Below are 26,869 nucleotides of genomic sequence, written 5' to 3' on the forward strand. Positions count from 1 at the left end.
CACATAAACTGCGAACTCAGTCTTACATGTCCAAAGCTTAGATATTTTATAGACCCGGTTGCTGAATGGTGTATTGTATGTGTTTGTGTTTACACCATGAATACACGCCTTGCAGGTTTTGCAAAACCTTTACTGGTTTGAATCCAGCTGCTGTTGTCAATGACCTCTGGGCAGGTTTTAACTAATATGTCCCTCATTGATGGAGCTTTACTATAGGCGATGGACACCCTCTGCGGTAGCAGAGGTCCAATCACCGGGTCGCTGCATGCTAAAGGCCAATTCTGCTGGATGATTTTATTGAGTGCTTTGTGTTTACTGTACTTGATTATTAAACGGAATTCATTGTTGCTCATGTCTGGTCATTCGTTACTGTCAATGATGCCACTTTGACTAGTTCTTTTTGGATTTTATCCTGTAAAGCCTCCTCCCTACTACAGGCCATAGATTTTGAGATAGCCCTGTCAATCACCCCAGATTGGTAGCCACGTTGTTTAAATCGTGTTTTACTTTCACTTTGCGCTACCTTCAGGTCTTCATTGTTGCTGCAAATACGTCTAAGACACAGCATTTCCCCGTAGGTGTTTTGGGTGCGAACTTGTCGCATGGAGCGTATTATTGCCCGCTGTCTTTTTTCTAAATAGGCGGGTTTCGATTTTATTATTGTGGATATATATCGGTGTATCCAAAAATTCAACATTTGACTGGCTAATGGTCGCCATAAAGTGCAAGTTGATATCATTGACATTAATGTTTTCAACAAATTTTTTCGCTTGTTCTAATGTCCCCTGCCACACCACAAATAAATTGTCAATGTATCTAAGCCATATCTTGACATTATTGTTGATGCAATCACCATATTCCTTCATGAGGACCAGCTCCTCCCACCTGCCCATATGTAGACAGGCATAGCGCGGAGAGAAGCTGGCCCCCATGGCCACACCTCTGGTCTGCTGATACAGTTGACTGTTAAACATAAAGATGTTATTACACAAACAGTATCTGATCATTTCAATCAACATCATATTATGTTCCTGGTGTTGCGTTGATCTTTGCGACAAATAATGTTGAATTGCTGTAAGGCCATCAGTGTGTTCAATACTGGTGTATAGGGCAGTGACATCAATGCCATCAAGTAAAAATCATCCTGCCATACAAATTTCGAAATCTTTATTAAAAAGTCACTAGTGTCTTTCACATATGATGGCAGTTTCTGTACAAAACGCTGCAGATAGTAGTCGATGTATTTCGTTGCATGCTCAACTAAACCATCCCTGGCAATGATTATTGGTCTCCCTGGGGGATCAGTAAAGTTTTTATGGATTTTCGGGATGAAGTACATAGTAGGAGTTATTGGATTGTCGTTTTTCAAGTATTTGTATTCATCCATACTTATTAGTTGTGCATTTTTCCATCTGGCAAGTTTCACATAGAATTCTTTATATGTAGTTTTCAGGTTAGCCATATTAGTTCGTATATAGCAAGTTCGGTCATTCAATTGGTTATTTGCTTCTTTATTGTATGAGCTTGTTGGCCAAATCACTATGTTACCACCCTTGTCGCTATTGCGAATCACGATGTCCTTGTTATTCTGTAACTTTGATGTTAACTTCCTGTATTGCTGGTTGACTCTATTGAATTTCTTGACCTTGGACTGTGTCAATTTATGTAAATCTTTAATTTGTGTGGTTACTGCCTCATGAAAAATATCAATAGAGTCTCGCATCATGATTTGATTAAATGAGGATTTGGGTTTGAAAGGGCTTGGTTTCAAAGTATCGCTTTTATGTGGCATCGTGAATTCTGAGCTTGTCAGATTTTGACTGATTCGGTGCAGCATTATTTTCTACACATAGCTCCTGCAAAATTTGTAATAAAGGTGCATCCGATTGAGTTAATGTTGATTCTTCCATATTTATCTCAAATGTTTCAGATTCAGAATTTCCATCTATATGTGATTTATTTATTAAAAAGTGTTTTTTCAATTTTAATTTGCGCACTCCTTTGTATAAATCAAGTCTCGTTGAAGCCTAGTCAAAATTAGTTTGTGGTGCATACGAAAGGCCAAGCCCTAAAATGTTTTCTTCTTGTTTCGTCAACTTGATATTGGATAGATTGACTATTGTATTTTTTGCTTGATCCTTAATTACTGTTTGTTCTTCCAATATCCCCGTCCTCTTCTTCTGGTTTGAGTTTGTTCGTTTGGTGTTTGCTTTGCGCCTCTGCCACCGCTTGTAGTTGGAAGTGCTGGATTTCTTGGAGGCCTTGGGCGTAGTGTCTGCCTGTGTTCTTGACATAAAAAATTGAGCTCCTCCCCTGGTGATGGCTTGGATTTGGATCCCATCATTGTGACATTGCGCATTTCCGATTCCGATTTACTTCCTCCACCTGAGCTGGCCTCTGATTGGGAGGTGTTGGCCGTACGACTGTGTGGGCCCCCAGCTGTAGTAGACTATATTGATGCACCTTCCACATTATGGAATTTTGATTTTCTTAATGCGTCATAGCGCTTGGCAAAAGTAAAAATTTGACCCAATTCATAATCAGATCTATCTCTTTGGAATTTGAATGCCTTCCTTGCTTTCATTTTTTCTTCTTCTTTTTGGAGGCGGATCGTCATTTCATTTCTCAACTTGCTTTGTTCATCTTTTTGTTCATGTTTTTCCAATGCCTCATTGATTTAATCTATTTCTCCCAATAGTGTAGCTCTATCAATGTCTGCATATTTGATTAAAATAAGAGTTAACCTCCTTGATGACTCTAGGTTGCATTCTGCCCATTCTTTCATTAGCTCCGGGTTAGGTTCGTCATAACTTGGTGCCTTAAGAAGGCGTAAGCCTATAGGAATTCTGTTTACGTCGATAAATCCTTGTAACGACTTAGCTTCCCACCATTTGTTCATTTCAGATCTCATTTTCCTTTCCAGTTTCTTAAACAAGTCTCTCATAGTATTGTTCACCTTTGAGTTTTCTAAAATCGGTTCTATGATTTTATTAGTTGGAGGGAGGGTATCGGAGAACATCTCCGTAGCTGCCGCCTCCCGTGCTCTTGCCACGTCGGCCGACAAGAGGGAAATTATTTAAAGTATTTGAATACCACAGACAGCGTTGGCTCGTCTTTAATACAACAACGTTGTCGTGTGTATGGCACACCTCCTCACCCTGCGTTGCCCCGTTTTTTGCCTACCTGCTTCGTTTCGTTTTCCCTGGGTCCTCCGACTCGACGTCTACTGGATCCAGCAGGTTTTCTTGGCTTCCTTTGGGCTACAAGGGGTCAGACGGTCGATATTCTCATCGGATTGCAGAAAAGCTTCCTGGTTGCCCCGGAAGGGATGTCTCACTATTCCGTCGACCTTTTCGAGGAGGGGGTCCGTGAATGTGAATATATTCTTTTTTTTTATCTTACTGGTCATTACAAGTTCCCCAGGTACATGATGGCTAAACTAAAACCTATGGTGTTTGGCATCAACAGTTGATTTTAATAAATCCATATTGATGCCAGCAGTGATTTATTAAAACATCACTCAGTGGGGACCAGAGAACCTACCATTCTCTCAAGTGTGCTGACTGACTGGTATCGTCCAGCTTGCCCCCACAGACATGTTTGACCCCCCCCCCCCCCCGCAGGTGACAGCCCGTGCTCTGAGGCCAGAAACAATGCCTGCTCTGGAGGAAGGTGTTCACAGCTCCGCCAGCAGAATGACTAATGACTCAACATACCAACATCCGGGACTTCAAAGCTCCTGCCGCCTTTGATATGCGACCCTGGCTTCCCCCAAACCTGGGAGATACCAGTCCCTGCACTGAGGCTCATTTGGCAGCAGGACAGGTGGGAAAAGTGCTATGCTAGGAGATATTATGCACTACAAGGCCAGTCACACCCCTAAGGTGGGCTGCCTGATGTGCCCCACAAAAGAATGATTCCACCATTTTAATTTTGGCAGTATTAGGAACTGGAGACAGTGTTACTCCCACTTCCTGCAGGAAGTGGCCATATAGGATGTAGTGACCCCCAAGGGTAAGTAGTCCATTGGCTAATCCATTTTACTCTCCTTAATATGCCAACAATCTGAATTTAAGTGGCCCAACACAAGGAACTTAGAATAGTATGACTGAAGAGAGAGGAGGAAAAGACGAGCTGAAGAAGCGAGAACTGCAAACTGCGGGGAAAGGGGGGTGGGGGGGACTTTGTCACAAAACGCTGCCTGCATACCTGCTCCTGTCCCGACAATTGGGACAACCTGACATGTCCTGAATCTGTGCTTTCTTCAAAAGCCTCGGAGAGCCTCCAGCACTTCACCAAAACGTCAGCACCTCCCTTGGAGGAGCCACTTCCCTGCAACCACCAACTGCAACGTCTGGTTCACCGTTCTGCTGTTCAGAGTCCATTGACGCAGCAGCTGCCCAGGAAGAGGTCGCCAAGCTCCAAGAGGTTGGATCCGTCTCTCCATTAAGTGAGAAGATGCCAGAACTAACAGGAGCAGCCCTGCACCAATACCCGGGGTATCAGACCACTTCCAGCAACGAAAGCCTGTTAGCATCCAATCCGGACACCATAGCCGCAAAGACCGACCAGCCAACGAGGGACATTAGCTCAGCAGAAGCCAGCACCAAGAGTGGTCCAGCAGTCCTGTTTTGTTACCCTTTTCAAGTGTAACTGAGGACCGTGGGTGCCTTTGACGCATTCGCACCAGCCAACTAAAACCCACTGCACCCGAGCTCCCCAGACCGGGTCCACAACAACAGACAGCGCTCCTCTACTCCCAGGACCATCAAGAACCGAGGCCCTACCCACGCCCCATTGGGAGCTCCCAGACTTGGCTCCAAGTCCCCCGCTGCAGCAAGTTTCTAGGTGCCCCCCTTTCCAACGGTGTAGTGCACAAGGCTACCAATACGTTCAGAACCTATGTTCCCAGACACTCCAGGGCAGGTAAACTTGAAATGCTGGAGGTACTTTGGACCTTGGCCACCCCTAGCACCGTAAGTCCTAAAGGGGACCCCTGAGAATCGTTTGCAAATATCTGTGTGCAGTATGTTTCTTTCCCCATCGGAAAGCATTACTGCTTAAAAACGCATTGAAGTGACATTTGTACTTACCTGCAAAAATTGACAAACTGAAAAGTACTGATCAAATTACAAAGTTCTTATTTTTCTAAATTGGTTGCAGGTTTCTTCTTGAGATCGTGTGTCTCTCATTTATTGACTGTGTTCAACAAATGCTTAACAATACCCTCTTATAATCCTAAAATGCTCGCCCACACTACCACAAAAGAGCCTTTGGGATTATTTGTTTCAGCCTTGTAAGCCAATAAGGGCCGTCTGGGCAATCTACAAAGTGTACCTCATTTTGGTACACTACATAAAGAGCCAGCTTCCTACAACAGGGTTAACTCACTGGCATCTGGAAAGCGGCTGGGATGGACAGACTACTTTTATTTGGATTAGGAGAGATGCCAACTTAACTCATTTGACCTCTCCCTTTTATCATCTGTGACACAAGCCAATTTGATGAGCACAAAGAGTTATGCAACACAAGCACATGCTCTCTTCCTTAGAAAGGGCATAAAACACAGAGTGCTAATTGCCACATTGTGCAATTAATATAGTTAACATTTTTTAAAGAAATTATCCTAAAGCCATAGTAAGACACCACAAATGCATCAGCTGAACTTTATGATTCCATTAGGGCAAATCCAAGTGGAAATTCAAAATACAATTAACTGAATTATTGAAAATCAGAGGATGTACACTTGTGTGGTTAAGCAGCAGTCACTAAGTTAAGTGGGAGGGATGGGCATTGATGGAATGGGATAAAAGACAACCATCAGGTACCACAGATGGACCTTGGCTTTCCTATGATATACTCTTCAGTAGCAGCTTTGAAAAGTACCCCCTATGAACCCTATAAGTGGAAACTTAATAGGGGGAAGGAAAAGGCAAGAAATATGATAAAGAAACCAGCTGTGGTTTCTTAAACACCCTCGAGTAAAATATATATAAAAAAATGATATCTCTCAATGAGCTATCTAATAGAGATTATCAAAAGAGCCAACTTCCACTACATAGAGGAGAACCACTCAAGCTTACAAATCGGTGTTGTCAATCGCCAAGTTCTTACTGGAAAAGAAATCCTCTACTGTGCTGTTCACACAGATTTAATAGAAAGGAAACCAATAATAAACATAGTGGACATTTTATACAATTGCCCAGTTTACATGCCTTATAGATTCATAATTGAAAACTTCGCCTGGAAAATTCCCAAAGCTGATTTTAGAGTACTTGCTTGGATAAGGATTAAAAGCAAATGCCTGTCTAATAGGAGAACAGTGTGCATATTTATTTAAATGTAAGTGAATAATAACAAAATAGAGACGGTAAACAAATATAAATATATATATATATATATATATATATATATACATATACACACACACACACACATATATATATATACACACACACACACACAGATATATAAAGTTACGTTCAATTCACACGAAGAATTTACATCACTTACTTGCAGGACCTCAGGTATGGCTTCGAAGAGATCAAGAAGTTTGGTGAATCCATAATAGGTAAGTTTGCACTGACGCCCAAAATGATGGTGGTAGGAGGGAATAAATTTATTGAACGGCATCCGAAAATTAGTTTGATGACGCAACAAGTCTACTACTTCCTTGGCAAACTGTTTTGTTCTTTCAATTTCATCTTGTGTTCGTTCTTTGCATGAATAAAAGGAAAGAATGAATTTAATTCAGAAAAAAGCAGTATGCTGCATCCGCTTTAAGGTACACATGAAGGACATTTCACAAATAAAGGCCAATGTTTGTGAGCATTCAAACTTCTGCCACTGCACATTAAGCAATTGATATGCATTGCAGTCAGATTGAAAACTTAAATAGAATGTTTTACCTTCAGAATTTCTTTAAAATCCGATACTGTTAGTTGTAGATGCCTTACCTTAGAATTTCCCCCAGGCGTCAGTCTGGAACTGGAGTTTTTTTCTTCAGCAGTACCCCTGCGCATCGTTAGGTGGCGTAGGTCGGCTCTGCGTCCGTCATCAGCGTTGTGGGTGCCAGGATGACGTCATAGGATACACATGGACGCCGCCCATGAGCGCTGACGTCAGTTCTTTCTTTTCCCGCACCAGCCTAGAGGAGATCCTGAGAGAGCTACCCTAGTCACTTTCTGTATAACTTTTTGTCGTCTTTCGAGTAGTAGACTCCTGGTGCGTCGAGGATGTCACAGCGAAGGACGGGCTTCAAGCCCTGCAGTTCCTGCCATCAGATGTCGTCTGACGGATCCGCACCTAGTGTGCCTTTGGTGTCTGGAATGCAATCACGACTCAAAGTCGTGCTCCAAGTGCAGGGTAATCCCGAAGGCTTTGTGGGAGTGGTCCTGAAAGCTGCTGGAGGACCGGTGCTTGGCTCCGCAATGATCTAATTCTCGTTCGAGGGGAAGGTCTCAAGAACAGTCGCGGAGCTTACAATCCTCGCACTTGAAGTCATCGGGGGGATCCAAGTCAGGGAAGCACAAGTAGAAGAAAAACAGGTATTCTTCGACTTCTCCCCGCGAGATCCCGAGCATCTTCGCTCTAAGGCACCATCTCCAGAGCCTACTTCTGAGATGGCTAAGCAACTCCGTCACTTTCCGGGAGCTAGAGCATCTCCTGCCCAAATCCAAAAGTTCCTCATATTTGGGCTGCCCGGCTCTGCCGGTGAACCTTCGGACACTATTAAGACGATCGGGGGCCCTGGGACTTCGATGCTGGCAGCCCAAGCCCCGGCTACGGAGGGTCCCTGTGGATCCAGGCCTGGATCTTGATCGATGCTGGTCGATCTCACTAGGCCTTCCAAGACGTCAATACAGATGACGACACGCCCGGCATATACCTGTGACTCCACATTCCCCAAAGTGGACACAGACCGATGGTCATTCCTGGCGTTTATTTTGGACTAGAAGGTTAGGAAGAGGACTGGGAGGGGCCGCTGGGCCCTTTAACTGACCAGCTTGAGGAACCGGTTTGGAGAATGGACCTGGGTGATGCCAGTGGTCTAGACACTTCCCCTGATACTGGTCTGCTTTCTTCCCCTACCGTGGCTACGGAGGAGGGAGCTTCCGATGCTGTGGTGGTGAGGAGGGCAGCAGACGTCCTCGAGTTCCCTACGATGGAAGTCAGGACCAACCTCTTCACAGAGGTGCTTCAGCCTGCCGCTTCCTCTTCTGAACCCCTTTTGCCAATAGATAAAGCCGAGCACAGTGGCTCCTGCGGATTGGACGATTGCCCACAGCCTCAGGCGACCCAGCGGTCCAGACTAAACACCCCTCCCCTGAGAACTTCGGAGTTCAAGCATCTTCATCAAAAGACGCATTCCCTTCTGCTACCCAGAAAAGGAAATCAAGAAGCTGGATCATCTTGGGAAGATGTTCTCTTCCTCCAGCTTGGCACTGTGGTTGGTGAATACCACATGCCTCTTAGGCCGATACTCCTATACTATCTGGGATACCGTCGCGAAGGTGGAGGCCCGGGCTGTTCTCTCTCAAGCAGTTGTAGACAGGAGAGACCCAGCCAAATTCACCATAAGATGCGGACTGAATACCACCCACTCACTGGGCAGAAAGATTTCAACGTCAGTAGCTGTTAGACCCTACGCCTGGTTGAGGACTTCTGGCTCTCAGGGGATGTCCAGTCTTCCTTGATAGACATGCCCTTTGATGGCACTCACCTTTTTGACGACAAGGCAGACTCAATGCTTGAACGCTTCAAAGATTTTCGAGCTACGGCCAGAACCTTGGGCCTCACTTATACTTCACGTCCACCACAGTCTGCCTTTCGGGACTACGGAAGGAGCGCCCAGCCACATCCTGTCCAGCCCAGCCAGGCATGCAAGCTGTCCAGACTCTGCGTGGCCTTAGACCTGGGACGCAGCGTCCTCGCGGGTCAGGGAGCCAGCGAGCAGGCCAATCCACCCGCCATCAAACCTTCCTAGTCCGACATTTCAGATATATCGACGGCCAGTTGGAGGCAGAATACGCCATCACTTCCTCCACTGGCAATCCATCACATCGAGCATATGAGTTCTGCAAATACTCTGAAGGGGCTACTCCCTCCCTTTCGAGACTACCCCTCCCTCCATGCCACCGCATTACGATCACATAACGATGGATCATTTGGCACTTCTTCACCATGAAGTATCGGCTCTCTTGGCCAAGGGAGCTATAGAGAGGGTCCCTGTGCTGGAAGCAGGTGTGAGAAAGTGCCCTCTTTCTGCATGGTTTCCCCCACTTTTTGCTGAATTACTGATGTGCTAATCAGGTACCAAGGGCCTATGTTCTTTCCCTAAAACTGCATTGAAGCCTAAACCCAATTGGCATCTCTGGCCACAGGTCAGCCCCTGGTAAATGGCACCACAGGTACCCAGGGCACGGTGACAAGAGAAGGCCTTCAAGGGCTGCAGCACTTATCATGTCACCCTTAGAGGTCTGGTACCCTTACACACACACTGCCTTTGCAGGCTGCTTGTTGTGGTGCAGAACAAAGTGAAGAGTTGACATGGCACACATCTGTGTGCCATGCCTACAACCCACTGCCCTGGCATAGATCAGTCACCCCTCTCGCTGGGTGCACTATACCAGTGGTGAGGGTCCAGGTGCATGAGTCTTGTACCCCTACAGTGTCAAAGTCCATTCTTAGACAATGAAAGTGCAGTGCTGCCATGAAGAGTACATGGTGCTGGGAGTTTGTCACTACAAACTCCACAGCACCATAATGGCTACACTGAAACCTGAGAAGTTTGGTATCAAATGTTTCAGCACATTAAACCCACACTTGATGCCAGTGTGGGATTTAATGAAAACTGCACACATAGGGCATCTTAGAGATGTTCCCTGAAAAAGAAAACACCACTAGTGTCCAAGCTGAGTGGCTGATTTCAGCTCCCACCACCAGACATGTTTCTGGACCCTTGGGTCAGGAGCCTGCTGTTCTTGGGGGCCTGAAACAATGCACATCATGGGACGACCTGCCAAGCCTGCTACCCCAGGATGGGCAGGGGAAGCTACAAAGGCTTACCGCCTTTGTGAGCTTCCCCAGGCCACTTGCTGCTTTCCGCAACCGGTCCCAACTGGTTCTGACCCTCACTTTGGGCGGGAGAACCACCGGGAAAAACAAGCGAGGAAGACAGGTGTGCACCTCTACCAACTCCACCCCTCAGGTGGGGGAGGCGAGGTGAAGCACAGCACAACTTTGCATCCCCACCATCTTGCAGGCGGGGGGGGGGGGGGGGGGGGGGGGAGGAACTCAGCCAACCAGGGACAGGCTCATGCCCCCCTCCCACTGGAGGGTGGCATGACAGGGGGTGCACCCACCCCAAGAAAGGGACCCATTGGTCCCTGCCTTTTACCTACCTGTAACACCCCTAAATATAGTATTTAGGGGCACCCCTGAACCTTGCTTCCTCAGATAAGAAGAAAATACAAGGACCGAACAGCCTTGCAGCAGCTAACATGAAGACACCTACTGACCTGTCCCCAGCCCTACCGGCCTGTCTCCCCAAGAACCTGCTCCTGCGAAATCCCGGTGTGTCCTGTAGCCGGAACCTCGAAAACCCCGGAGGACCTGTCTGCCTTCAAGCACAAGACGTGGTCTCCTGTGAACCCCGGATTTGTTCATCTGGCTCCGGCTGGACACCGCGAATCCGCCCCACTCTGCACGCGCCGTCCACGGCCTGCGCTCGAGTGGGCAAACACTACGAGGAGGTCCCCCCGGCGATACTGACCCAGAGATCCAGCAGCTCCTGACCTGCCTCAAGCCTCCAGCCGACGCCTGCAGCCTAAATCAGGAAGGTCCCCCCAAATGCGACCAGGAGCTGGTAACAAGATCTGACCCCAAAAGGAACCCCTGCACCGGTTGCCCCACAGCCTTGGGTGGCCAAATCGACGGTGCCTAACCAACCCCTAACTTCCCAACTTACCTCTCGAAGTGGTGGTCGCAACCAGAAGACCTTCGTCCCTAAGCCTGCAGTGCCTTTGCAAACCGGAGGTTCTCCATTGAAACCCGACGTAGACAGCACCCAGCCACCCTAGTGCTGCTTAGGGTGCACCTTTGGTGCTACTTTGTTTCCCCATTTGCCCTGAGCTAAAGTCCAGGAGGCCCCCCACCCCCCATTGGATAACATTGGGCCTCAGCACTCTGCACCCGGCCGCCCTAGTGGCGCTGAGGGTGTAACTAGAGTGCATCCTTGACCCTGGGGGACCCCTGAGTCTACCCCCAGAACCTCAACTCCCACTACCAAATACTTACCTCAAAACTGATAACCATTTTTTCCTCCATAGGATAACATTGACAGTTTTTCTTGTAAAAGTTTCTAAGTGTTGAGTTTGAAAACCTTAAGACATTCTTTAAAATTTCACTAACAAAAACGATTTTACTGACATGTGTGCAGGAAATGTCCAAAAGTAGTATCCATGTATACTACTCGGAGTAAGAAAAGTAATTTCAAAAGTAATTTCCCTGTCATTTTACTGAAAAGCCCATTCAAGTCTATGTACTGTATGTACAAAGTATTGCATTTCTCTGAAACCATACTGTAAGTCAAAACAAAGTGCATATACAATTTCAATTCAAACTGTTTACAAACTGGATTACCACTGTAAAGTATATATTGCTTACCTGTACCAGGCTTGCTTGGTTCTAGAAAATAAAATCCCTAAAAGAATATTTTCATACAAAAACAGTTGGTCTGAAGTTCAGTCTTTGAGTGTGTGAATTCATTTGCTGACTGAGTGGGTACAACAAATGCGCAACACTGACCTGATACTGCCTTACTGCTCGACCACACTACCACAAATAGAGACAGGTGTTATCTAACTTTACCTCTGCCTACCTTTGGAGATCCACTGGACTCTATGCACACTATACCTCACTTTGGTATAGTATATACAGAGCCAGTTTCCTACAGTAGGACGTGGTTGTAATTTCCGCAACTTTCTGGTACCCAAGAAGGACAAAGGCCTGCATCCTATCTTAGATCTCTGGCCCCACAACTTCTTCCTCTGGAAGGAGAAGTTCAATATGCTCACCCCAGCCCAATTTGTCTGCAATCGACCCAGGAGACTGGTTGGTGGCGTTGGAATTGCAAGACGCTTATTTTCATATCCAGGTCCTGCTGGCCCACAGACATTCCCTTTGGTTCACTGTGGTCCACGAGCACTTTCAGTTCACAGTGCTCCCCTCTGACCTTACCAATGCCCCTCGGGTGTTCGCAAAGGGGATAGCGGTGGTCGCAGCTCATCTGTGCAGATCAGGGGTTCCAGTTGTTCCCCATCTCGATGACTAGCTGTTGAAGGCGGGCTCGCCCCAGGCAGTCGTCTCCCACGTTCAGACTAAGGCAAACCTCCTGCATTCGCGGCGATTCACTATCAACATGCCAAAGTCACACCTGATTCCCTCTCAGACACTCCCTTTCATAGGGGCAGTTCTAGACACAGTGCAGTTTCAGGCCTATCCTCCCAAGCAGTGAGTCCTGGATATTCTAGATATGATAGTGATGTTTCAGCCTCTATCACGGGATTTAGTGAGAATAACGGAGGCTGCTGGGCCGCATAGCCTCCTGCACCCTGCTGGTGGATCATGCCAGATGGCATATGAGGGCCCTGCATCGGGACCCGAAGTTCCAGTGGGTGCAGCATCAGGAGAATCTTTCCGACTACGTCCAGATCTCGGAGGGAACTGCGCATCAACTGCAGTGGTGGCCAACAAACCAAGATTAGGTCAGAGACAGATCCCTTTCCCTTCCCCAACCAGATCTAATAGTGATGGATGTGCAACTTCTGGGATGGGGCAGCCACCTGGAGATGCAGCAATCAGAGGCTTCTGTTTTTCAGAGGAGTCCAGCCTCCATATCAACCTTTTGGAGCTCCGGGTGATCAGACTGGCATTGAAAGCATTCCTTCCCTCTCTCAGGGGAAAGTGGTGCAGGTAATCACTAACACCACTCCCATGTGGAACTGCAACCAACAGGGTGGGTGGGGTCATGGATCATGGAAGTGGCTGAAACATCAGGACAAGACCCTGGTGGATCAACATCTGGCGAGCTTCCTGAACACCAGGGCGGACAAACTCAGCTGTTGTTGCCCATTCGTTCATCGAATGGAGTCTCCATCCATAGGTGGCGCAAGGTCTCTTTCCGCAGTGGGGAGAGCCTTGGTTAGATCTGTTCGCCTTCGAAGAAAACACGCAATGTCAGAAGTTTCACACGCTGAAGTTTCCAAGTCGGCGCTTGCTAGGCACCGCTTTTCGTCGCTTGTGGTGCTTCGACTCCTGTACGTCTTTGCGCCTGTACCACTTCTGCCCAGAGTGTTCAAGAAGATCAAGTGAGACTGGGCTCAAGTCATTCTTGTAGCTCCGAACGGGGCACAAAGACTCTGGTACCCCAACCTTCTGAGCATGGCCATCGATCCTCCCATCAGACTGCCCCTTCGGGAAATCTGTCGCAGCAGCAGGGGAGGGTTCTTCCCCTGAAACGATCCAGTCTCCACCTCTCTGTGTGGAGATTGAGCGGCGACAGTTGACAGCTTTTCACCTTCCACCCGAAGTCTGATGTCATCTTGGCAGCCAGGCGTCCCTCCACTAAAACGTTATACGCCTGTAGATGGAAAAAATTTGTGGCATGGTGCACAGCAAAGGCTGTTTATCTTCTTTTTGCTCCTCTTTGAGGTTCTCTGGTTTATACTTTCTTTGCCCCAGCAGGGATCTGCCTTGGGCACTCTTAAAGGATATCTTGCACTCATCTCTGCTTTTCTTCGGCTGCCAGATCAACCTTCTTCATTCAAATTGCCCACCATTAACAATTTTTTTAAAAGCCTTACTCATCTGTTCCCTCCATCTCCTTTTGTATTGTCACAATGGGACTTAAATCTGGTTCTCACCTTCATGTGTGCTCCCTTCGAGCCTCTTCATAACTGTCCCATCAGGTTGCTCACTCTCAAAGCTGCCTCTTTTGTTGACATCTCTGCTCGCAGGGTGAGCGAGCTGCAGGTTTAATCTTCTAAGCCCCCTTTTCTATCTGTCTATCCGGATAAAGTGGTGCTTGGGACCAAGCCTCCATTCCTTCCCAAGGTCGGCACAGCTTATGTGATGCAATCCATCACTCTGCCCACCTGTTATCCACCCCACATCCCTCCAAGGAGCAGGAGGACTCCACCATCTGGACCCAAAAAGTGCTTTGTCTTTATCTTGATTGCATAAAAGACTTCCGGGTGGATGATCAAATCTTCATTGGCTATGCGAGTGCCAAGCAAGGTTGGACTGTTCAAAAATGGACAATCTTCTGATGGGTTGTCCTTGGCATCACAATACGCTATGCTTTGGTGAAATAGGACCCTCCTGTGGGGTTGTGTGCTCATTACACCAGAGCAGCGGTGGCCACCACAGCATTAGCACGTGGAGTTCCAGTCCTTGACATCAGTCAGGCAGCAAAATGGGCATCCCTGCACACGTTTACCAAACACTACTTCCTGGATAGCCAAGTCAGGAGAGATGGGTACTTTGCCTGTTCAGTCCTCCAGGATCTTCTGGTTTGATCTTCGTTTGCAGACCCTCCTTCGGAGATGGTATTGATGGGGTATCTATTCTAAGGTAATAAATCTACAACTAAAAGTCTATCAGATAACTAAGTTACTTACCTTCGGTAACTATGTACCTGGTAGAGACATATGTTTGTTGCAGATTCCTTACCACCCCCCACCCATTCTCCTCGCTCTGCATACTGAATTATTGGGATAGAGACGACCATAAAGGGCCCTAGTTTTGATGCACCAGTGGTCAGTGCCTTACATGGCTCTGCGCTTCTGGCGTGGAAAGTCTCGTTAAGAACTGTCTGCGCGCATGTGCGCCGTCTATGTAGGTCCCACAACGTCATTCCGGCGCCCACTACGCTGACGACTGACGTAGAGCTGTCAGATGCCAGGGGTACTGCTGAAGAAAAAAATCTACGGATCCAGACTGATGTCTGGAGGAAATTCTAAGGTAAGGAATCTACAACTAACATATGTCTCTACCAGATGCATCGTTACTGAAAGAATAAAGGATCTGATCTCACCTCAAAAGTGGCACAAATTTATGGATTACCATTAAAAAAAACACCTGCCATACTAAACTGGAAAAACATTTATGCTAATTGAGCTGCATATTGTGATTAACCTATATGCAGCTACCAAACCAAAAGGCAGTTACATAATGCATCACCAGCTGATAGGGTTGCGAGGGGCTCAACATGATCACATTGCATAAAATCCGTCAAGTCTGAGGACACTTGATTTTCGGATACATGCCACAAAAAACCTCTGCCCTATACTTTGAGTAACAAGGGGCAATGGAGAGTGGCATTAGAGTTGAGTGAAATTCCCATGCTGCAAGAGAAAAGACGATTTATGTTTTTACTTCCTGCAGAGGGAAAATCTAACTGATCCACTGTTCCATGGGCACAAAAAGGTTGTTTTTAAAAGCACTCTTAAGGGATGGACAATGCATTTAGCGTCATGCTATAAGCATTTAGGTAAACCGATTGCTCAGACCCCTGACCGTGCAGTTCAATGCATCTTCCACAGCAAATAAGTCTGTACGCCAGGCCTGCCTGCAGGGTCCTCCTGGCACATAGGATGCACACACAAATCTCCCCCTGCTAGGAAAGTCTTTGAAGAGCACAGCTGGAGTAAATTAATGTAATACCATTAAGTTAATTAAAATGACCGGCTCCTGAGAGAATTCCTCATTCCTTGAATTACTCAATGCCCTAAACAAGAAATGTTTGTTTTGTAGAGAATCAACAGTATTCGTCCCAGTTTCTAGTCTAGGAAAGGCAGATGCGTTAACAGCAGAATTACCCTCAGGTTTGCATTAACCAATGTCTGTTAAATGATGAAGGCATGCAAGTTTGTTATGCAATCTGTCCTCGACAAGCCTCCTTTTAAAGCGTGAAAGTCATGTTCGAGGTTAAGCCTGCTAAATTCGAAGATAATAAACAAATACATTTTGTCATCAATAGCACAGCAATGCTGATAATAAATATGTGAGGATAACCAATTGTGATAGGGATGACAAAGATAATCAAGGAATGTGTATTGTGAGCCGATTATATTCTACTGGCAATCTACTGCTTCCTTATGGTAGGTAAGTAGGGGGCAGCCATACCACGATCTCACAACAATAAAGCTCCACATTTACCACAATGCCATTTAGTGCAATGTAATCAGAGCTAACTATTTCCAAATACTTCGAACTTTGGTGTGAAAAATCTCTGCTTTGCTGGTAATAAGCCTTATTATGTAGGCTGCAACCTGGGAAGTGTCAGAGAACCTTAAAGAGCAAAAAAAGTAAAAATATATATGCATCAAAAATATCTGAATACAATCTAAACTAAGAAACCAAGAACGTAGCTGCAGCATCTCAGCAACTATAAAAAGCGCAACTGCAAAAAAAATATTTTTTATAAAAAAAAGCACATTCACATGCCCAAATAATCCTGCAATCAATATCCTCTCCAAATAAAGGTAATGTATAGAGCTACACACCTCTTTTGGGGATTGAAATCACAATTTCAGAGTCTTGCTGGGAAACGCAGATAGTAGAATCTGGAATTTCAGATACAATGTCAATCAATTCGCACACACCATATTCTGTCACATCCCAGTCTCTTGAGAAACACCTAAAAAATACAAAAGGAAAATTAAGTGGTTAGAACCCTCTTTATGAAAAGGTTTTTTTTTTTTTTTAAGCAAACATTCTTATGAAACAAAATAACTGGTACAAATTCCTAAAAACTCCAAGGAAAAAAAATGAGAAAATAAGGCAAGCATTACATTTCAAGTTCCTTCTAGAAGGTTGTAGTAAACTTACCATGTAATGCCAGGCGCTGACCATTACAATGTGTGGCTATACATTATAAACCTGCCCAAAACTGAAAAAGCACCCCACCACAAGTGTGCTGAATTCGCGCCCAAGCCCCATTTTTAGGTCTCGCCTGAGCCAGCGCTTTAGCGCTGCTCTCGCAAGAGCTTTTGTAAAAGGGGGATCTGGAAGTGCAAACAGTGCTTTTCAGGCCTCCAAATACAGTGCATGTGCTTCGGGCGCGCGCACCATTTGGCAGCCTGAAAAGCACTGCGTGATCACTTTCACTCACGGCCGCTTTGATGTCCTCAGTGAGCCGCACGGCCACTGAGGACATCAAAGTGCACACCATTTGCCACCCCCTTCTTGTTCCTCTTGCTGCAGACGTGTGTAATCTTCGGTCTAAGGGTTGAATCGGCAAATGGCTTCTGGCTAGATGCATCTGTTGTATATGGGTCATAGTTTTCTATTTTATGTAAGGTAGTTGGTTAATGCTTTTATTGCAGCGAGACCTATTTTAGCTGCAGGCCCCTAGTTACACTTAGGTGAGTGAGTTATGCGCCCTTTGTTAAATATACATGTAAACTACAAGATATAATTGTTATTCATTAGCTGTAATTGAAAATAACGTTTAGGCCGTTACTGAATAGTTCCTCATGGCACACTACACCCGTCTTGACTCCGCACCTTTCCCTGCCCCCATTTGTGGCTTTCACAGGAAAATTGTTTCGTCACCAGTGCGTATTCCTATTCCTCCGAACACAAAACTGGAAACCCCATGGCCACTGCTGCTTTAGGAGCGGCTTTTGAGTGTTTTATCAAATGCATTACAATTGAGTCGGTCAAAACGGTCTTCCGTGAAAATCGTCTAACCAGAAGAGGGAAGACGAGGATGTATACATAAATATCAATTACGTGAAAAGTTAGAACACACAAAACCCCTATTGACTCTCGCTGTAAACAGGGTAGTTAGTGACTTACATGTCTAACAAATGATAGACGACACCGCCATTCATTTCAAGGTCCACAGGCACAGGCAGCAGCTGATGCTGAAGGGACCGTCCCCGAATTTCTATTTTTTTTCTAAAAATAAAGTTTTACTCTTCGTTTTTTCCCCACACCCAATATATTATTCTATTTCGTTTTCTTTTAAGTACGTGCGCAGAACATCGGTGCTAAAGCAGTTTGATTTGACGATTAACTCCTACAAGTAGGAACTCTTAACACACACAGATGGTGTTACCTAGGGGCGAGTTGTAGTTTTTGTCTCACAGAATAAGAAAAGATCTCAGGGAAGTGAGACACTTGCATTGACTCGTGACGCAGATAACTAGAATGGTCAAAACAAAACAGCAGCACATTTGAAAGAAAAAGTGAACTAGAGTAACCGAACCATTTCCTGTCTGTAAGAGCCATATTGGTAGTTTACAGCGTGGCGCGCAAAATATTCAGAGATTCGTAAAACCGCAAAATCAAACCTAGAAGCAACCTTATACTTATATAAACGGCGTGCTGTAGACATGCAACTTATCCATAATTATAGTTGAAAATTATGCAAAGTGCTGTATTAGTTTGTCAGCATTATTTTTAGTCTGCATCAAAAATAATGAACTCGATTAGGGACTGTTTTAAACATAAAAAATATTAGGTTATGTTTTAGATATTTTAAAGCAAATGATGAATCTGCCGTTTTATTGGCACTTCTATTGTAAAAAAATATCGCTCCAGTATGGCAGCCCCTTTTGGCCATCTTTGAAGGTACTTAGTCTTCATGCAATTGCTTGAATCTTTCGTCGTGACGTATATTTTAACACTTGTTTGCCATCTGTTTCCTTGCTGTCTCTCCCTTAGGAACAGCTTGGTATTTTAAAGCAGAGATCTACTGACTTTGTCATTGCTGGTTAAAAAAAAAAACATCCAGGCTAGATCACGTCATCTTGACGTGTATATGAATGTATATGTCAGCCATTGTATTGATGATTTGTGGGTGTCATTTTGTTTGTGTGTTGTTTTTATAATTTTACATGTAGTTGCACTGATAGCATCAGCATTTACAGCATTAGTAAGTCTAGCATAAGGCTCCAGTTTACTTACCAAAAACCTTTCTCGTCGCCCTGTTATCCCTTGCAACTGATACTAAAAGAATAATTTACATTCGTTTTCTGCACGACTAGCTCCTACATACAAACATCTTCTAATAATAAAATAAATGTCCATTTTTTCTGAACCATACAGAAAGAAATTGAAACATTTTGATCTTATCTGAATGTTTATCAGCTGACTGCCATGCAGTACACATGAAAAGGAGCAGCGCGCATTGTACACGCGCTGTAACAAGGGGGCCGGCTGCATCTGTTTCTTTTGATGGGGTGAAGAGGAGGGTCAGGGCAGCACGCCCCCTTGTGCGGCTTTACAGGCCCTTTAAAGATGGCCATCTGCTCATTAAACCTTGAATGGCGCGCGCCAGGCACATGGGACCGGAAATGGAGGATGGAAAGCAATCCATTGAGCAGGAGGCCTGAAAATCGAAAGACAAAGAGCCCTCCCTGCCTTACTGTTGTTCGCCCTACATCGGAGGGAGAAATAAATGTATCTCAGACTTCTGCTAAGCACACCGCATGGACATCCACCATTTAAATGTAGACTACATTAGATCCGCTCCGTGTTCCAGATGTGTCTTGTTGTTGTTGGAAGCGATGACAAGTTTTGCTTTCGTTCTCTCTACAATGCGCTAAAAGTGAAGTTCTAACCATCTCGTTCTCTTCATGCTATTACTTAGCACCAGGCTCGTCAGAGGTTGTTGCGGTGTCAGAGTCAAACCACCCGAGGCGGGGTACTTCCTAGGAGAGGGACCTGTTTAAAAGTTTAATAAAACAAGCATTTGCAATGCAATAGGTCTCGCATTTATAGGAGTTTGAGCTATTGGCATTGTAAATGACAATGCTTTTTATTTACGTTTTTTTAAAAAAAAACAAATAAAAGGCACTGTCATTTATAATGCCAATAGCTCAAACTCGTATAACTGCGAGACCTATTGCATTGCAAATGCTTGTTTGTTGTTGTGATGAGTATCAACCAGCAACCAAGGGAACATGGATGAATAAGTCTGCGGAAAATTCATAAAATTACATTGACCCAATGGAACCAGTCCACATCAAATATGCCTCCTTTTTACGCATGCCTTCACTCCGCATGCAATTACAACGTGGTCGTTAACGACCGCATTGTAACACATACTGTTACCCCGCAAGTCGGCGCTGGATGTTTGTGAGAAAGTGGCTCTGTATATACTGTTCCCAAATAGGTACAGGGTGTACAGAGTCCACAGTCCCCAGAGGCTTGGCAGAGGCTGAAGTTAGATATAACCTTACTCTCTAAAGTGGTAGCTTGGTCGAGCAGTAAGGCAGTATCAGAGGACACTGTAAAACATTTGTTGTACACACTCAGTCAGCAAATGGTCTCACACTCAATAACTGAACTCTAGGCCAATGGTTCATATATAAAAAATATATGCTAGTTTTATTTTAGAACCAACAATTGGAATTAAAATTTACTTTCTCAGAATGAGATGCTTTATATAAATACTTTTGCAATATGCAATTGACTTTTGTAAACAGTTACAAGTGGTTGCAATAGGCAACACTATTTTAAACACAATAATGCATTGAGTTCAATGGAAGTTTCATGTTATTTGCCACAGATTACTTTTAGGATTACTTTTGGAATTCCAGGACTGGATCCTAGATTCAGTCCTGGGTCAGTACTTAGAGTCAAGAGATGAAAGTCGACTTAATTACTGTGATGATTTTTAAATATTTAGCTATTTTAAAAGTTGACACTTAGAAAATATTTCTAAGAAAACAGTCAATGATTCCCTATGGAAGAAAATTCAAGTTGCAGGTACAGTATGTTCTCGTTACTTTTGTAATCCAGTACTGCCTCCTAGACTCAGTACTGGGATCTTTATCCAAAACAGGTAAGTAATTACGCTTTCAGATATTATACGATTTTTAAAAAATATTTAAAGATTGCAGAAATTGACACAGAAGAAATTTCACAGAAAAACAGTCAATGATTTCCTATGGGAGAAAATTGGGTTACTGGTAAGTACAGTTGTAAGTATTTTTCAGAGTCAGTGCTGGGCACCAAGATCCAGCACTGGGAGCTCGCCTAAGAGCAGGTGAGTATTTTCGTTTTTGTTACTCGGCTGATTTTTGGTGAATATTTTAAGATTTGAAAAGTCCACACTTAGAAGAAATTTCAGGAAAAAGCCAGTCAATGTAACCCATGAAGAAAGGAATATGCTACTTACCAGTATGCATCTGTTCTTGGCATGTAGAGCTGCAGAGTTGTACACTTAGCATAGATCGCCATCTGGTGTTGGGCCCGGATGTTTGCAGTTTGTTTTTGTTCTTTGGACAGTCTTTGGAAGTCACGAGTTCGGTGACTCCTCCTTCGGTCCGTACTGCGCATGGGCTTCGGCTCCATCCTCAGATTGTTTTTCGCCAACAGGGAAATGATGGAGCGTAGTAATAACAGTAAGAAACCCATGTGTGTTGTATCTAAATAAGATGTACTGGAACGGATACAGGTAGCCGGGGAGGCGGGTGGGCGTGTACAACTCTGCAGCTCTACATACCAAGAACAGATGCATACTGGTAAGTAGCATATTCCGTTCGAGGCATATGAGCTGCAGATTATACACTGTGCATAGATTATATAGCAGTACCCAACCTTAGCGGCGACCACCGGTATCCGTTGCAGTGGTTTGAAAAAGTGTCTTTAGTACAGCCTGGCTCACCCTAGCTTGCTGCTTGGAATGCACATCTACACAGTAATGTTTTGTGAAGGTGTGCGGTGTTGACCATGTGGCTGCTTTGCAGATGTCATCTAAGGGTATATTCCCTAGAAAAGCCATAGAAGCCCCTAACTTTCTTGTAGAGTGGGCTTTAGGCGGAACAGATAATGTTCTTTTTGCTTTTTGATAGCAAATTTGTATGCACTTTACAATCCACCTAGCTATCCCTGATTTAGAGATGGGGTTGCCTTTATGTGGTGGAGAGAAGGAAACGAACAATTGTTTAGTCTTCCTGAAGGGTTGCGTTCTTTGTATGTAGTACAGCAAAGCCCTTTTAACATCGAGTGTGTGTAAGGCCCTCTCTGCAACAGATTGAGGTTGCGAGAAGAAGACAGGTAATTCCACCGATTGATTGAGATGGAAGGGGGAAATGACCTTGGGCAGAAACTTCGGATTTGTGCGAAGTATGACCTTGCTGTGATGTATTTGTAGGAAGGGTTCCTGTATAGTGAACGCTTGTATTTCGCCAACCCTTCTAAGGGAAGTGATAGCTACGAGAAAAGCTGTTTTCCAGGTGAGAAACTGTAGCTCACATTTATGCATTGGTTCGAAGGGCGGACCCATTAGCCGTGTAAGAACTAAATTTAGATTCCATACAGGGGAAGGTGGTGCCCTGGGAGGAATTACTCGTTTAAGGCCTTCCATAAAGGCTTTAATAGCGGGCACTCTGAACAGTGATAATGCTGTCTGTTTTGTAGATAAGCAGCGATCGCTGCTAGGTGTAGGCGTATGGATGAATATGCCAGGTTACACCTGTGAAGATGGAGCAGATAGCATATGATGTGCTGTATGGATGCATCTAAAGGGTTGATTGTATTGTTACGGCAGTAAATTACAAATCTTTTCCACTTTGCGGCATAGCATGCTCTAGTGGTAGGACGTCTGGCTTCCATGATGATGTTCATGCAATCAGGGGGAAGGTTAAGGTATCCAAATTCTAAGATTTCAGGAGCCAGATCGCAAGGTTGAGCTGAGCTGGGTCCGGGTGCCTGATTTCTCCATGGTTCTGGGTTAGGAGGCATGGGGATAGGTGCAGTTTTTGATGTGGTACCACTGATAGTTGTAGTAGTGTGGTGTACCACGGCTGCCTGGCCCACGTCGGAGCTACTAGAATGAGTGTGAGGGAGTGTTGTTGTAGTTTCCTTACCACTAATGGAATTAGTGGGAGAGGTGGAAAGGCGTATGCAAATCTGCCTGACCAGTTCATCCATATCGCATTGCCCTTGGACAATGGGTGTGGGTATCTGGCGGCGAAGCTTGGGCATTTTTTGTTTTCATGGGTGGCGAAGAGGTCTATCTGAGGATGCCCCCACTGTTGGAAGAATGGGTGAAGAACTTGTGGATGCAGTTCCCATTCGTGTAGTTGTTGCGTTTGTCTGCTGAGCAGATCTGCCATGGTGTTTTGTACGCCTGGAACGTGCTGTGCCAGGAGAAAGATGTTTTGGGGAATTGCCCATCTCCATATGCTCTGGGCTAAGCGGGAGAGTTGGGGAGAGTGTGTCCCCCCCTGTTTTTGGATATAATACATTGCAGTCATGTTGTCTGTGCGAATGAGGACTGCTTTGCCAGAAATCTGTTTTTGGAAGGATTTTAGGGCTAGAAAGATCGCCAAGAGCTCCAGATGGTTGATGTGGAGCGATTTTTGCTGTGGCGTCCATAGACCTTGCATTGTGAGGTGTAGGAGGTGCGCTCCCCAGCCGGAGAGCGATGCGTCCGCTGTTAGAATCAGTTGAGGAACCGGGTCCAGGAACGGCCGCCCTTTGGAAAGGTTTGTGGTGTTCCACCACTGCAGAGAGTGATGTGTGCGGCCGTCCACCAACACCAGATCCGTCAGCTGACCCTGGGCCTGGTTCCACTGTTGTGCTAGGCACTCTTGAAGTGGGCGCATGTGGAGTCTTGCATGGGGCACTATGAAAATGCAAGTCGCCATCATTCCTATGAGCTTCATAAACACTCTTGCTGGAAGAGAGTGTTGAGGAAGGAATGTTTTGCGTAAGGCTTGAATGCTTGTGATTCTGGCTGAGTTTGGATAGGCAATACCCTTGGAGGTGTCTATAGTGGCCCCGAGATATTGCTTTGTGTGAGATGGTATGAGGTGGGACTTTTGGTAGTTCACCGTGAAGCCTAGCTGGTGGAGCAGTTGGATGGTGCTGTTTGTATGTTGCACACATTGGTGGTAGGACGCGGCTTTTATCAGCCAGTCGTCTAAGTAAGGGAAGACGTGAATATGTTGACGTCTGAGGTGTGCTGCCACTACCGCTAGGCATTTGGTAAACACCCGTGGTGCGGTGGTAACCCCGAAGGGGAGAACCGTGAATTGGTAATGCTGCCCGTCCACCACGAACCTGAGGTACTTCCTGTGAGAGGGGTGTATTGGAATGTGAAAGTATGCGTCTTTCAGATCCAAGGTAGTGAGAAAGTCTCCCTGACAGAGGAGCGGGAGGACTTGTTGTAGGGTGACCATGTGGAAATGGTCTGAATGTATGTAGGCGTTTAGAGGCCTGAGGGTCCCGTCTTTCTTTGGTATTAAGAAATATAGGGAGTAGACCCCTAGATTTTGCTGATTGACGGGGACCTGCTCTATAGCGTGTTTTTGGAGGAGGGAGAGTACCTCCTGTTTGAGCAGTGTGGAATGTTCTTGAGACATTGGACGGTGCCTTGGTGGGATATTGGGTGGGGTAGATGTTAGCTCGAGACAGTACCCTGACCGAATGATTTGGGTCACCCATTTGTCCGATGTTATGGACTCCCATGCGTGGATAAAGTTTTGTAGCCTGCCCCCGACCGGAGTGGGATGGTCTGGGGGGAGCGGAGGGAAGTCATTGTGCGGGTGGGGTAGCAGAACGGGTGGTGTTAGTTTTGCCCCTGCCCTTATTGTTGTTGCCTCTGTAACCACCCCTTTGGTTGCCCTTTGAAAAGGTATTTTGAGGAGGGGACTTGTAGGAGGTAGAGGCGCTATCGGTGGAGAAGCCTCTGCCTGTGCCACGAAAGGATGAGCGTCGAAAGGAACGTTTAGAGGCTTGTGTTTGGAGTGCCCCCATAGACTTTGCTGTGTCTGTGTCCTTTTTCATCTTTTCCAACGCTTCGTCTACCTTTGGCCCAAAGAAAGTTTGTTGGTCAAAAGGGTGATTGAGTATAGACGCCTGGACTTCAGGCTTGAACCCTGAGATCCTGAGCCAGGCATGGCGACGAAGCAGGACACTGGTATTTATGGCTCTAGAAGCAGTGTCGGCTGCATCGAGGGCACACTTAATGGAGGTGTTTGTAATTAGTTTACCCTCCTGTATTAGGTCATGAGCCTTGCGCTTGTGTTTTTCGGGAAGGTGCTGCATAAGAGCCTCAAGTTCGTCATAGTGTGCTCTGTCATAGCGCGCAAGTAGCGCTTGTGTATTTGCAATGCGCCACATGTTTGCAGCTTGGGAGGCGGTGCGTTTGCCAGACGCGTCTAGAAGTTTCGATTCCTTGTATGGCGGTGGGGCTTCTCCTGAGGACTGGGAGTTAGCCCGCTTTCTAGCTGTGGAGACAACTAGGGAATGTAAGGGAGCAGGGCCCTTAATGTATGCAGGGTCTGTGGGTGCCGCCTTGTACTTTTTCTCTATTCTAGGGTTTAGTACCCTGGCCCTGACAGGGTCTTTGAACACCTCTGCAGCATGCTTGGTGACACCCTTAAGCATGGGCAAAATAGACGTGGATTTGTCCTGAATGTCAAATGTGTCCAGTAGGAAGTCGTCTTCCACTGGTTCGCTGTGCATGTCCACCCCATGGTAGTGTGCTGCTCTCTGCACTAAGTGATGAAACCCTAAGGAGTCTTCTGGAGGAGACGGCCTGGATGGGTATAGGTCGTCCTGAGGCATATCAGGTATGTCAGGGTTGTGGTAGTCTTCCCATGGGTCTGGGGTCCCCGTTGGAGTGGGGTCCATTGGGGCGTCCGCGGGTCATAATCCGGGTCCCCGTCATCCGGATCTGGGGACGGGGTCGGGGAGTAATGAGGTAAGGGTGGCGGAGACCTGGGAGGGGGTGGAGGAGATGGAGGAGGCAGAGGAGGAGGTAGTGGGGAGGGCACTCTGAGGGGAGAAGTGGCAGAGTCCTTCCGTTTGGGTGGTGGAGGAGGAGCCGGAGTGTCAAGGCGTCTTTTCTTGACAACTAAAGTCAATAGCCCAGTCTTTGGATCTTTAGATAGAGTCTTTTGCAAAGGGTCTGGTGTAAACCGAGCCAGTGGCGTCGAATCGTCCGCTGGCGCCGATGATTTCGGAACCGAGGGCTTCGATGGTTTCTGTGCGCCATGCTTTTTTGGGGCCTCCGTTTTTTTCGGCGTCGAAGGAGTTTTCGGCGCCGGAGCGTCGGTGCCGACGGATTTGTGTTTGTGTTGGGTCGGCACCGAGAGTCCAGGCTTCGGCACCGGTGGCTTCGGGGTCGAGCTGGGTATTACTTTCTTCGGTGCCGGATGCTGTTTTTCGGCACCAGGCGTCGGCTGGCTCGAGCCCGAGCTGCCGTGAGACTTTTGAGGCTTCGACACCGGGCCCGAAGGTGGGGTGATAGAAGCTTTGTGCTTGGTTTTACCCAGGCCTGCAGGCGAGGGTGTAACCTGAGTCTCTTTGGTTTTGGGCGCGGGGGTGGGAGGGGGTACAGTACTCACGACCCGCTGCGCCGGTGTGATGTCCTCCACGTCGGAGTCGTCGGCCTCGGAAGCGCTGACGACGTCGTCCTCCTGCTCGGTGTGTAGTTGCCCCGAAGCTTCGGCGCCGTCTCCGAAGATGTCCGGTGGAGCTGCGGACGATGAGTGCGCCATGGTGCGTCGAGCTCTTCGATCCCGGATGGTCTTCTTTGATCGAAAAGACTTACAGGCGGGACAGTCTCTGGCCTCGTGTTCTGGAGAGAGGCAAAGGTTACACACCTGATGGAGGTCGGTGTGGGGAAATTTAGACCCACATTTTGGGCACTTTTTGAACGGAGTCCTTTCCATCGGCCGGGACCGGAGTCGAGGAGGGCCCGAAGGCCGGTGCCGATGTACGGGATGGAGAAAAGTGCCGCTTCGAGAGATGAAGATGATGATGAAGAAACTCGAAGAAACGAGGATTTTCCGTCGAGGCTGGAACCGTAGAAGTTCGAAGCCGGAGCACGAAGTAT

General features: G+C 46.3%; 1 protein-coding gene across 6 annotated transcripts in view; it reads right to left on the reverse strand.

Moving 5' to 3' along the window:
* MARF1 (meiosis regulator and mRNA stability factor 1) overlaps positions 1-26,869 on the reverse strand; it is an 891,622-nt gene that overhangs the window by 363,029 nt on the left and 501,724 nt on the right. For all 6 annotated transcript variants that reach the window (XM_085632075.1, XM_085632071.1, XM_085632074.1 and 3 more), the window contains 2 exons: positions 16,569-16,702; positions 6,514-6,716 (listed from right to left, as the gene is read on the reverse strand). In XM_085632075.1, the coding sequence (XP_085488201.1) occupies positions 6,514-6,716; positions 16,569-16,702 (337 nt within the window). The remainder of the gene's footprint in view (positions 1-6,513; positions 6,717-16,568; positions 16,703-26,869) is intronic.

Source organism: Triturus cristatus, chromosome 10 (genome assembly GCF_964204655.1).
Source record: "Triturus cristatus chromosome 10, aTriCri1.1, whole genome shotgun sequence".
Lineage (NCBI taxonomy): Eukaryota > Metazoa > Chordata > Amphibia > Caudata > Salamandridae > Triturus > Triturus cristatus.